The sequence below is a fragment of the Salmo salar genome, chromosome ssa07, assembly GCF_905237065.1.
Source record: "Salmo salar chromosome ssa07, Ssal_v3.1, whole genome shotgun sequence".
Classification (NCBI taxonomy): domain Eukaryota; kingdom Metazoa; phylum Chordata; class Actinopteri; order Salmoniformes; family Salmonidae; genus Salmo; species Salmo salar.
The window spans coordinates 26,020,714-26,033,577 of record NC_059448.1 but is presented as its reverse complement, the minus strand read 5'-3'; the positions used below and the strand labels follow the sequence as shown (position 1 = coordinate 26,033,577).

At 41.0% G+C, this 12,864-nt stretch overlaps 1 protein-coding gene across 1 annotated transcript; it reads left to right on the top strand.

Moving 5' to 3' along the window:
* The first annotated feature begins 821 nt into the window (after positions 1 to 821).
* Positions 822 to 12,409, top strand: LOC106608910 (SLAM family member 8-like). The gene is made up of 7 exons (XM_045722585.1): positions 822 to 882; positions 1,009 to 1,086; positions 5,813 to 5,875; positions 10,971 to 11,273; positions 11,513 to 11,773; positions 11,934 to 12,053; positions 12,396 to 12,409. Exons 1-7 carry the CDS (start codon positions 822 to 824, stop codon positions 12,407 to 12,409), a joined length of 900 nt encoding a protein of 299 aa, XP_045578541.1.
* The last annotated feature ends 455 nt before the right edge of the window (positions 12,410 to 12,864 follow it).

The following is a 12,864-nucleotide window of genomic DNA, read 5'->3' as shown; positions in this document are numbered from 1 at the left end:
CTGGTCATTCTCCTGGTACTGTTGTGTCGATATAAAAACGTCAAAACTGTAAAGACCTGATATAATCGTGTACATTTCTCATTGCATTCTTGTGAGTACACCTGTTGACATTCTTGTGAGTACACCTGTCTTTCAACTATGTTATTTTCATACAGTAAAAAATAATCTGTGTGTATCATGACTCTCTCCCTGTAGGCCCCCCCAGATACAGAGGACCAACCTGGACCCCAAACAGGACCAAGGATCTTCCCAGGGCTGAGCTCCTGATGCTGGGCATACACGTCTGCAGCGTGGTCAGTCTCTCAACCCAAACCACTGTCCTTCTCCTCTCTCTCTAACTTCACGAACTGACTTTTTACCATCCACTTTGTATACAACATGTTATCGTACTCTATGTCCCTAGGCAAGTTGAGAGAAAACCAACCAATTCATCTTTCTCTCTCTTCTTTGATCAACAGGTGGCGCTAACATCTATGATACAATCACTCCCTCAGACAGTAATGACAGTGGTACTGTACACAATATTAAGTTTAGCATGAATACAGTATAGAGTTGTTGTTGCAGTTGTTCTTCATATGTTTAATATAACTAGCATACTAACAGTAAGTAGAGATATTAGTGTATTACCTGTATATTTCAGATGCTGGTGCTGCTCCTGCTGGATCAAGTGAGGTGACGTATGCACATATTCAACTCAAAAAGTTGGACAAGAAAAAAAAAAAGTAATTCTCAACTGTCCCATAAATGAATATAAAATGTAGCAGTGTTTTTTACTCATAAAAGATGATAAAAACTTTCAAATTCTCTCCTCCTCCTCAGAAATGCCAGCTGATCCAAAAGAAAAGCCAGTCTATTCTGAGGTCAAGACAGGGAAGACCACAGGTAAGACCCATTCTACAGGTTGGCAATCAGTGAAATCTAAATGTGCGATTTTTGAGTTTTAAAGAAGATGCAGAACATGCAATAAGCTAATTCCTTCATTTGTTGACTGGAAATTTCCATTTTCAGGAGCAACTGGACTTGATGTTGATGTGACCTTTGCTGAGGTTGACCTTAAACAGAAGGCCAAAGCCAAGAAGAAGAAAGGTACGACTGGACAGCCCTCATTTCATATTCCCCCTATCCTAACCCCACACCTCGGACCCCATATTGACTAGCAGTATAATATTCTGTGTCACACCCTGATCTGTTTCACCGGTCTTTGTGATTGTCTCCACCCCCCTCTAGGTGTCACCCATCTTTCCCATTATCCCTTGTGTATTTATTCCTGTGTTCTCTGTTTGTCTGTTGCCAGTTCGTTTTGTTTCTACAAGCCTACCAGCGGTTTTCCCTCTGTTCCTGTCTCTCGATTGTTCTTGTTTTCCCGGTGTTGACCATTTTCTCTGCCCTGACCCTGAGACTGCCTGCCATCCTGTACCTTTGCCCCACCTTTCTGGATTACTGACCTCTGCCTACCCTGACCCTGAGCCTGCCTGCCGTCCTGTAGCTTTGCCTCACCTATTTGGATTACTGACCCCTGCCTGCCCATGACCTGTCTTTTGCCTGCCCCTGTTGGATTAACCTCTTACATCTAGACGTTCCGCTAGCGGAACACCTGCTCCAATATCCAATGATAGGCGTGGCGCGAAATACAAACTCCTCGAAAATCTGAAAACTTCCATTTTTCAAACATATGACTATTTTACACCATTTAAAAGACAAGACTCTCCTTTATCTAACCACACTGTCCGATTTCAAAAAGGCTTTACAGCGAAAGCATAACATTAGATTATGTCAGCAGAGTACCCAGCCAGAAATAATCAGACACCCATTTTTCAAGCTAGCATATAATGTCACAAAAAACAAAACCACAGCTAAATGCAGCACTAACTTTTGATCTTCATCAGATGACACTCCTAGGACATTATGTTATACAATACATGCATGTTTTGTTCAATCAAGTTCATATTTATATCAAAAACCAGCTTTTTACATTAGCATGTGACGTTCAGAACTAGCATTCCCACCGAACACTTCCGGTGAATTTACTAAATTACTCACGATAAACGTTCACAAAAAACACAACAATTATTTTAAGAATTATAGATACAGAACTCCTTTATGCAATCGCGGTGTCCGATTTTAAAATAGCTTTTCGGTGAAAGCACATTTTGCAATATTCTGAGTAGATAGCCTGGCCATCATGGCTAGCTATTTTGACACCCGGCAAGTTGGTACTCACCAAACTCAGATTTACTATAAGAAAAATTGGATTACCTTTGCTGTTCTTCGTCAGAATGCACTCCCAGGACTTCTACTTCAATAACAAATGTTGGTTTGGTTCCAAATAATCCATAGTTATATCCAAATAGCGGCATTTTGTTGTGCGTTCAAGACACTATCCGAAGGGTAAAGAAGGGTGACGCGCCCGGCGCGTTTCGTGACAAAAAAAATCAAAATATTCCATTACCGTACTTCGAAGCATGTCAAACGCTGTTTAAAATCAATTTTTACAGCAAACAGCAAACATTCGCTCACACCAAAAAACTAAAAGAATTGATAACAAGCAGTCAAAACTTGTACAAAGTGACAGTGCTAGTTCTGAACGTCACATGCTAATGTAAAAAGCTGTTTTTTGATATAAATATGAACTTGATTGAACAAAACATGCATGTATTGTATAACATAATGTCCTAAGATTGTCATCTGATGAAGATCATCAAAGGTTAGTGCTGCATTTAGCTGTGATTTGGGTTTATGTGACATTATATGCTAGCTTGAAAAATGGGTGTCTGATTATTTCTGGCTGGGTACTCTGCTGACATAATCTAATGTTTTGCTTTCGTTGTAAAGCCTTTTTGAAATCGGACAGTGTGGTTAGATTAACGAGAGTCTTGTCTTTAAAATTGTGTAAAATAGTCATATGTTTGAGAAATTGAAGTAATAGCATTTCTAAGGTATTTGAATAACGCGCCACGGGATTCCACTGGCTGTTACGTAGGTGGGACGAAACCACTGGCCCTAGAGAAGTTTTAACCTCTTCACTATAGGGGGCACTATTTTCACGGCCGGACAAAAACCTACCCAATTTAATCTGGTTACTACTCCTGCCCAGAAACTACAATGTGCATATAATTAGTAGCTTTGGATAGAAAACCCTCTAAAGTTTCTAAAACTGTTTGAATGGTGTCTGTGAGTATAACAGAACCCATATGGCAGGCAAAAACCTGAGAAGATTCCATACAGGAAGAGCCCTGTCTGACAATTTATTGGCCTTCTGTTGCATCTCTAACAAAAATACAGCATCTCTGCAGTTACGTGACACTTTATAAGCCTTCCATTGGCTCTCAGAAGGCGCTAGAAAGTGGAATGGCGCATCAGCTATCTCCAGGCAAAGATTAGCAGCAGAGTTTCTGGGTGGTCAGCCTAATGGCTAAGAGACAGAAAAGCGCTTTCATGTGAGATGGCCATTTTTTTTCTTCACCTGTTTGAATGAACACAACATCGTCCGGTTGGAATATTATCACTATTTTACGAGGAAAATCACATAAAAATGTATTTTAAACAGCGTTTGACATTCTTCTAAGTACGGTAAAGGAACATTTTGAAATTTTTTGTAAGAAATGCGTCCGCACGTTACCGTTTGGTTAGTGACCTGAACTCACGAACAAAACGGAGTTATTTGAATATAACTATGGATTATTTGGGACCAAACAACATTCGTTGTTGAAGTAGAAGTCCTCAGAGTGCATTCTGACAAAGAACAGCAAAGGTAATACAATTTTTGTAATAGTAATTGTCCTGGCACCACAACACCAGTTCTCTGACCTCCTCCCTATAGGCCATGTCATTGTTGTCAGTGATCAGGCCTAGCACTGTTGTGTCATCAGCAAACTTAATGATGGTGTTGGAGTCGTGTTTGTCCATGCAGTCGTGTGTGAACAGGGAATACAGGAGGGGACTAAGTACACACCCCTGAGGGGCCCCAGTGTTAAGGATCAGCGTGGCAGATGTGTTGGTGCCTAGTTATACCACCTGGGGGCGGCCTGTCAGGAAGTCCAGGATCCAGTTTTCAGATGGAGGTGTTTAGTCCCAGAGTCCTTAGCTTAGTAATGAGCTTCGTGGGCACTATGGTGTTGAACGCTGAGCTGTAGTCGATAAACGGCATTCTCACATAGGTGTTCCTTTTGTCCAGGTGAGAAAAGGTGGTGTTTAGTGCGATTGAGATTGCGTCATCTGTGGATCTGTTGGGGTTGTATGCGAATTGGAGTGGGTCTAGGGTGTCCGGGAGGACAAGGCACTTCATGGCTACCAAGGAGAGTGCTACGGGGTGGTAATCATTTAGGCAGGTTACCTTCGCTTCCTTGGGCACAGGGACTATGATTGTCTGCTTGAAACATGTAGGTATTACAGACTCAGACTCGGTCAGGGAGAGGTTGAAAATGTCAGTGAAGACACTTTACAGTTGGTCAGTGCATGCTTTGAGTACACGTCCTGGAAATCCATCTGGCCCAGCGGCTTTGTGAATGTTGACCTGCTTAAAGATTTTGTTCACATCGGCTACCGAGAGCGTTATCACACAGTCATCCAGAACAGCTGGTGCTCTTGTGCATTGTTCAGTGTTGCTTGCCTCGAAGGCTCGCATCAATGGGCAGCTCGCATCTGGGTTTCCCTTTGTAGTCCGTAATAGTTTTCAAGCCCTGCCACATCCAACGAGCATCAGAGCCGGTGTAGTAGGATTCAATCTTAATCCTGTATTGACTCTTTGCTTGTTTGATGGTTGGTCTGAGGGCGTAGCGGGATTTCTTATAAGCGTCCGGATTCATCTCCCGCTCCTTGAAAGCGTCAGCTCTAGCCTTTAGCTCGATGTAGATGTTGCCTGTAATCCATGGCTTTTTGTTGGGATATGTACGTACAGTCACTGTGGGGACGACGTCATCGATGCACTTATTGATGAAGCCGATGACTGAGGTGGTGTATTCCTCAATGCCATTGGATGAATCCTGGAACATATTCCAGTCTGTGCTAGCAGAACAGTCCTGTAGTGTAGCATCCGCGTGTTCTGTCCACTTCCGTATTGAGCGAGTCACTGGTACTTCCTGCTTTAGTTTTTGCTTGTAAGCAGGAACCAGGAGGTAATAATTGTGGTCAGATTTGCCAAATGAAGGGCGGGGGAGAGCTTTGTGTCTATCTCTTTGTGTGGAGTAAAGGTTGTCTAAGATTTCTTTTCCCTGGTTGCACATGTGACATGCTGGTAAAAATTTGGTACAACTGATTCAAGTTTGCCTGCATTAAAGTCCCCGGCCACTAGGAGTGCCGCTTCTTGGTGAGCATTTTCTTCTTGCTTATGGCCTTGAGTTGGTTAAGAGCAGTCTTAGTGCCAGCTTCGCATTGTGAATAGACGGCTACAAATAATACAGATGAGAACTCTCTTGGTAGATAGTGTGGTCGACAGCTTATCATAAGGTACTCTTCCTCAGACGAGCAATACCTCGAGACTTCTTTAATATTAGACATCACACACCCCTACCCCTTGTCTTACCAGAGGTACCGTCTCTGTTCTGCCGGTGCATGGAAAATCACGCCAGCTCTATATTGTCAGTTTCTTTGTTCAGCCACGTCTCGGTGAAGCCTGCCTGCCGTCCTGTACCTTTGCCCCACCTATCTGGATTCCTGACCCCTGCCTGCCCTTGACCTGTCTTTTGCCTGCCCCTGTTATATTAATAAACTGCTGTTACCTCGACATTGTCTGCATCTGGGTCTTACCTGAAACGTGATAATTCTGTATATAACTGGTTATGTTACTCTGATATTTTATCCTCACCCCTTACAGAAACAGCAACCCCACCTGAGGCAGATTCAGTCTATTCTGAAGTGAAGCCAGGCACATCCCCAGGTAAGACTAATAGCCAGAGGTGGGACCAAGTAATTGTTTTACAAGTCACAAGTAAGTCTCAAGTCTTAGCACTCAAGTCACAAGTCAAGTCCGAAGTCAAGACAGGCAAGTCCGAGTCAAGTCTCAAGTCAGGACCGACAAGTATCAAGTCAAGTCCTAAACTTTGAGTTTCGAGTCCTAAAGAAGTCCTAATGTGCGCTTCACCAAATGTAATACCATTTAATATTTTTTGACAAGAGAAATAGCTAGTATATTACCTTCATGCAAATCATGAATGCTTTTAAAAATATCTCTATATTTATTACTTTCCAAATAAATGTTATATTTCCATGGAAATATATGTGTAGCCATGAGAAAGACACCCCCCCGCCCCCCAATAGTGATTGACTATCGAGGATTGCTAAGGGGCGCAATCGGGCAATATAGGCTTGTACACAATCGCCCAAACTTACACACACACACACACACACACACACACACACACACACACACACACACACACACACACACACACACACACACACACACACACACACACACACACACACACACACACACTCTGTCAGTTGTAGCTCAATCTTGGGTGCAATGATCACGTTCTCGCAGTGACTGACTGTGTGGAGGCTCATTGATTTAACGTTACGTTAGCCTACATGCAACACTAGCAAAGTTATAAATTATATAGCTGTCGGCTATATTAGCCACGAGTTACCGATCTTTGTGCAGATTCAAATGTCAAACAAAGTTGGAAATTGTTGCGCCTCGGTCTGTAATTTTCTTCCCGCATGTTTTGCAAGTTGCAATCCGTTTTTTGTTGATACAGTGTCGTCTTTATATCCGAAAACAATAATTTTGGGTATCATCTTTCCAAGGGCTCCATCTGAATTCATCCGCCGATGTTCCTCTGCACTGCCACGCACAACTTTTTCCCAGCTGGCACAATTTAATCGGCTGCTGTCCTATTCAAACTGTAATCTGTTAAAACGTGGAACAGGGAGAGGAAATGTTCCCTCTCTGTTAGCTTGCCCGTAATGCTAAGCTATTGCTTCTTGGTTCAGGAGTATCCTTCCAAGCACCAAAATAGGATCCTTTCACTATGGAAAGGGTGGGTTTTCTAGTGATGTCTCACCTTAACCCCATTCAGCATATTCTGCTAGCGTTTATGTTGACCGGAGCGACACGGTACTTAACTACAAATACGCATACAGTCTGCCCACAGTCTTAGTGTGGTAGGCAAATTATTTGGCTCGGTGACCGGACAGTTAACTTCTAATTTGTAACCTTACTCTAGAAGTTAATATTTACCGACAGAAATAGTACCGTTTGGCCTAACGGACTAAATCTGGAATTTAATCCTCCCTGCTATCGACATAAGACCGGAGTTACTCTAAATAGCTTCTCTCAATGGAAAATGCACAATCACTTTGTTTACATAGCAGGCTGTTTGTACAATTCTGTTTGCACAATTGATATATAGAATTTCACAGCAAAGTCCAATTCTATCTTAGATTCCTCGCACGGGGGCTCCAATATGTATTATCAAATTGAACCAACATGCGTTTTAGTTTGAGTCCTCACACGGGGGCACCAATATGTTGTGTCTTTGGGGGTACCATTAAACTGAAGATATGTTTATCAATTAGCTCCCTGTAATTATTATCACGCGATTAAACTGATTAATCGTTTAATTGTAATTAACTAGGAGGTCGGGGCACCAAGGAGAATATTCAGATTACAAAGCTATAATTTTCCTAATATAACTTTCCTGTACTATAATATTATATTCTATTATAGTATAGGTCGATTATCTTCTAAGTTTAAATGGTGTATTTACCTCTAGTCCAGTCTCATTCCAAAACGTCGTAAATTGTTGTATCTGCACGAACCCAGTCTTTACTAAAATCATCCATACATCAATTGTCTTAAAATCATTTATTTACTACACTAAGTAATTAACAGAAAAACATACAAACAGTAATTATCGTCAACAAAGGATTGGTATCGGAATGTGCCCTTGTGGGCTAAACAGGCTGGTCGGCCTGTTGAACAATGGGTCATAAATGATCAGCTGAGAAGTTTACACAGAGTTCATTAACAATTGACAATTGAAGGCTCACTCATTCGGGAACAATTGCAATCAATATATATATTTACGCTCAGTGTGTCGTTCTGATTCTTGTTGGAGAGTAGTTCTGTTGGGGAGTTTTGTCCGCGTTCGCTCTCTCTCTCTCTCGGTTAGAATGGATCTTTCAGAGCGACATTCATTAATGTCGTCATAGAATGGTGGTTTCGTTGGTCTTCGCGTTCGATGATATAATTTACTTAGCTGCAGACTAATAATTAATATCAAAGACTTGTTCTTATTCTGTCGGTATCAATAGTCTAAAAGTTAACCACGTGGTATGGTTCACTTTCAGTAGAGGAATTGGAAGGTAGAACCTATGTGCCCACTGAGTGTAGGCCTGGTCTGGAGAAATGTAAATCAGGGAGTGTTTTATAGTGCCCATCGAACAGGCTGGTCAAATGACGCCTGGTCCTGTATATGTCCCTGGGGCGTGCCTATGACTGAGTTAGATTTGGTTACAGAAATACAATTCTATCACATTACATCAGTACATAGCATCTCAATGTCTTACAAAAGCTTTATCCTTATTAATACATTCCATACACCCATATGAGGCAAGTCTTAAACTGAGTCTATTATATAAACAGTTTTATGGTAATATGGCTATATTGTCTCTTCTGAGTATCACAAAATTGTACCAAAAGAGGCCAACGTCATGACAATGTGGTTGGTCGGAAAATGGCTATGTGGCTACTTTTACGATATACTCCTCTAACATAATCTAATGTTTTGCTTTTGCTGTAAAGCCTTTTTGAAATCGGACAACGTGGTTCGATTCAGGAGAGGTGTATCTATAAAACGATATAATTTGGATTTTTTTTTTTTTTTTAAATTAAATGTTGTTATGCTAATGGCGATAGGATTTTTCGCTGGATGGGACGGAGGCCGCACAGGGGTTAAATCTCCCTTGCGTATTGATAGATTTTATATGGTTTGGTACACCATTCCATTCCTCTGCACCAGTGTTAAGGAAATAGCTATATCAACAGTTTAATCTTCACCACCACCAGATCAACTGGAAGCCAGTTCAGTTCCCTGTAATGATTAGGACCAACATGCGTCTCTATGGCTGAGCTTGTGTATAATTCTCATTAGTTTGTTTTGGGCCCTTTGAAGTTTGTCCTTCAGATTTTTTGTTATGCCACTGAACCATGAGATACAAGCATAGTCATAGTGGCACTGTATCAGAGATGTTGCCAGGGTCCTCATAGTCTCTCTATCCAGGAACTTGGCTACCCTTCCCAGGAACTTTGTCCTGGAGTGAACATTCCCAATGGCCTTCAGAGGCACAAGTTCACATGTCATGTGTTGGTCCAGTTCACATCCCAATGTATGTAACAGTGAATGTTTCCTTCATCGCCACACCATTAAACTTGTCTGAGAAGTTGGAGAGTTTTTCACTTTGTGTTTGGAACCAAACAGGATACATTCTGTCTTGCCTAAACGAATAACCACCTACTGACTTTAGTCAGTTGGCTGCTTAGGGTCTTTTCAACGGTCTCCTTATTCTAATGTGAAACCAAGAAGGTAGAATCATCCCCAAACAGGATCGATTGCATGTGCTTGCTTGCATGATAAAGTAAGGAAAACCGTCAGCTTTCTCTAACATCGTTGTTGGTCTTTGCATGGTGTGTGTTGCCTGTAGAATGCCTACTCATCAGTGATTGGTTGGATATCTTGAAACGTTTGCTTTATTACTGTTTGATAACACCTACATAATACCTATATTCAGGAACATATCATCATGTATGTATTCTGCAGTTTTGAATGAGTTCCAATGGTGTGGTTGGGTCAGCAGCTGTTGCAGTGCTGTAACGACTGTCGGAAGGAGAGGACCAAAGCGCAGCGTGTTGAGTGCTCATAATCAATATTTATTTAAACTTAGAACACTAAAGAAAAAATAACAAAAGAGGGAAACGGAGCGCACACAGTTCTGTAAGGAACATAAACTACACAGAAGACAACAACCCACAAAACACAAGTGGAAAAAACCCCTACTTAAGTATGATCTCCAATTATAGACAACGAGGACCAGCTGCCTATAATTGGAGATCAAACCAAAAAACAACAACATAGAAATATAATACTAGAACTCAACATAGAAATAGAAAACATAGAACAAAAACACAAAACACCCCCTGTCACACCCTGACCTACTCTACCATAGAAAATAACCTCCTACTATGGTCAGGACGTGACAAGTGCTTCCAGAACGCAACAGATCTTACGACCCTGTGCTAGATGCATGTCATTCATTAAATTTAAGGCGATATGGGACTGAATCAAATTATTGCTTCTATTACATCATTGCCAGACTAGGATATCTGCAGTTATGTCTTCAATTCTTCAATGAACTGTAACTGTATTTTCCTGTAACTGTATTCATGAATTAAATTTTTTTGTGTAAGGGTTAATAAAATATTACTTTAGACTGGTATGTAATTATAATGTTGCCCATGCAATATATGATGCATTTCTGGTGAATAATTACACAGTAAACACAGTGGTATTTGTACTTGTGAGCTGAGGAGGGGTTATCAGATCCACCCCCACTTCTCTTTTCCTGTCATCTCATCCTGTTCTACTGAATGTGGGGGAGGAGTGGACTTTAATGAAGTAAAAAAAGGACCCACACACTAAGATACGTAAAGATATAAAATGAAAATATGCAAAGTGCCACGTACAGCATAAATGAAACCTGGAAATGTGCTATATAAATCCAATCCATTATAATCTATAATTGATTAGGTAGGACTTTGCGTTGCAGTTTATTATTGTGTAATTATTCACATAGGTAAACTGTAACAAGTATTACAGTCACACTGTAGCAAATATTAGAGCGTAAAAATGAGTAATTATAACACTTGCTACATCGTACTACATGAATAATAGCACAGTAATAAGATCATTGTAATGTAGTGTGCAACCATTGACTGATGTCAGAATAACGTGTGTATTTGTGTGTTTCAGGTGTAGGTGTTCCTCTGATCATCAACAGGGGAGTGGGGGACTCCGTGGAGCTGCTGGCAGGCTTAGAGAGGGGACATTTCAAATCCTTGGAGTGGAAGTATATGGGAAAGGATATTGCAGAATTCAACTCAGAAGTTGTATATTCACCTGAATCCCAGTTTGAGGGGAGACTAAAGATGAACACCAAAAACTTCAGTTTAACAGTCAGAGAACTGACACTGCAAGACTCAGGGGATTTTCTACTTACAGGAGAAGGGGACAAAGGTCAGATTGGCAGTAAGACCATCACTCTGAAGGTCCACGGTAGGCTGTTATCACCATTTTTGTATCTTATTTTGATATCATTCTTATTTATATCCATAATCATGGCTGATGATCTTTAAACTATAACACAGGTTTTATGGTTTCATACTGACCTTACTCACCATGCTTTGTTAAATAACCATCACATTTTCAAGTCGTCTTTCTCCTGGTGGTATGGCTATGGTAGGGTTCATTTAGAAGACTGATAATGAGTCTCTATCTCTCTCCTGGTTGGTCAGAGCCTATATCCACGGTGGCGATCCAGACAGACATCAAGCGATTGGCCAACCACTCCTGTACGGTACGGCTGGTGTGCAACGGTTCCTGCTACCCCAACATTACCTACACCTGGGAGAGAGTCTACGGGGACGCCCAGCAGATTCACTTCTCTCTCTTACCAGCAGAGAGAGACATCAGTGTAAAGTGCAACGCCTCCAACCTAGTCAGTTGGAAAACTGCCTCTACGACAGTAAAGTGTAGTAATGACACAACCACCCCAGGTACATATATATCATAATAACCCTTCTATACACTTTTCAGTGTGCTTGTACGCTTATGTTGTCAAACATAATATATAATGCATGTGATTACAATGGATGTATATGATATAGAGCCATTTAGTGTTTATCATATTGTATAGTCTAATCATGTGTGTTGTACAATATGTGACAGGACTGGTGTGGTATACCATCTACATCAGAATATCAGTTTGGGGCGCTGTGGTGCTGATCCTCTCTGTAGCTGTGGCAGTGTGCTACTGCAGGGGCCGAAGAAACATAGGTATGTACAGCTTAGGGGCCTCCACTATACTTAAAGTGACATTTCAGGTGGTTCTAGAAGTATTCCTCAGCTGATAGGATTTTCGGGGGGATTTTCTAGAAATTAGAAAAATTGTGAGACCCCTCATTATTTCCTGGGTATGTTTGTTGATATCCTGTATAAAATGTTTCTGATTGGTTGATATTTTGTTCTTATAAAACACAGCAGATCAAAATGATAATGCAATATATGCTGATATTATGGACAACACAAGAATTAGAGATGTAAGTATGCATTGTCTTTATTATGTATCTGAATGTGTGGAAGCTGTATGTATTGTAATGGGCTGTATTTTGATTCCAGATAAGATCAAATAGTCAGGTAAACCCAATATCCATCTATGAAACTGTCAATGATCTGGTTGTCCCAAGATTGAACAAGGTAAGATATAAATGGTCATAATGGTAAAATGTCTGTGGTTGAATGGAAGACTATGTAGTCTACTTTGAGAAGAGTCACTACCTTTCTTGATGCTGAAACAGTTTCTTCTTGATTATCTGTCACATGTAGCTGTAGACTCTGTATGACAAGATTACATTTGGACTTCCAGAAGGCACCCTCCTCTCCCTACCAGAAAGTACTGTGAGCTGAGCAGGATGTGGTCATAGGCTGGGCATTCCATAGATATGTAACCCTCTGCATCCTCTGCATCTTACACGTGTATATTCTGTAGATAGGCGTAGATGTTACTGTTAAATTTCATCACATTCTACACTATTTGCTTTATTTCCTTCTCCCGTTGATGATTCTCATATATACAGTATATCATCAG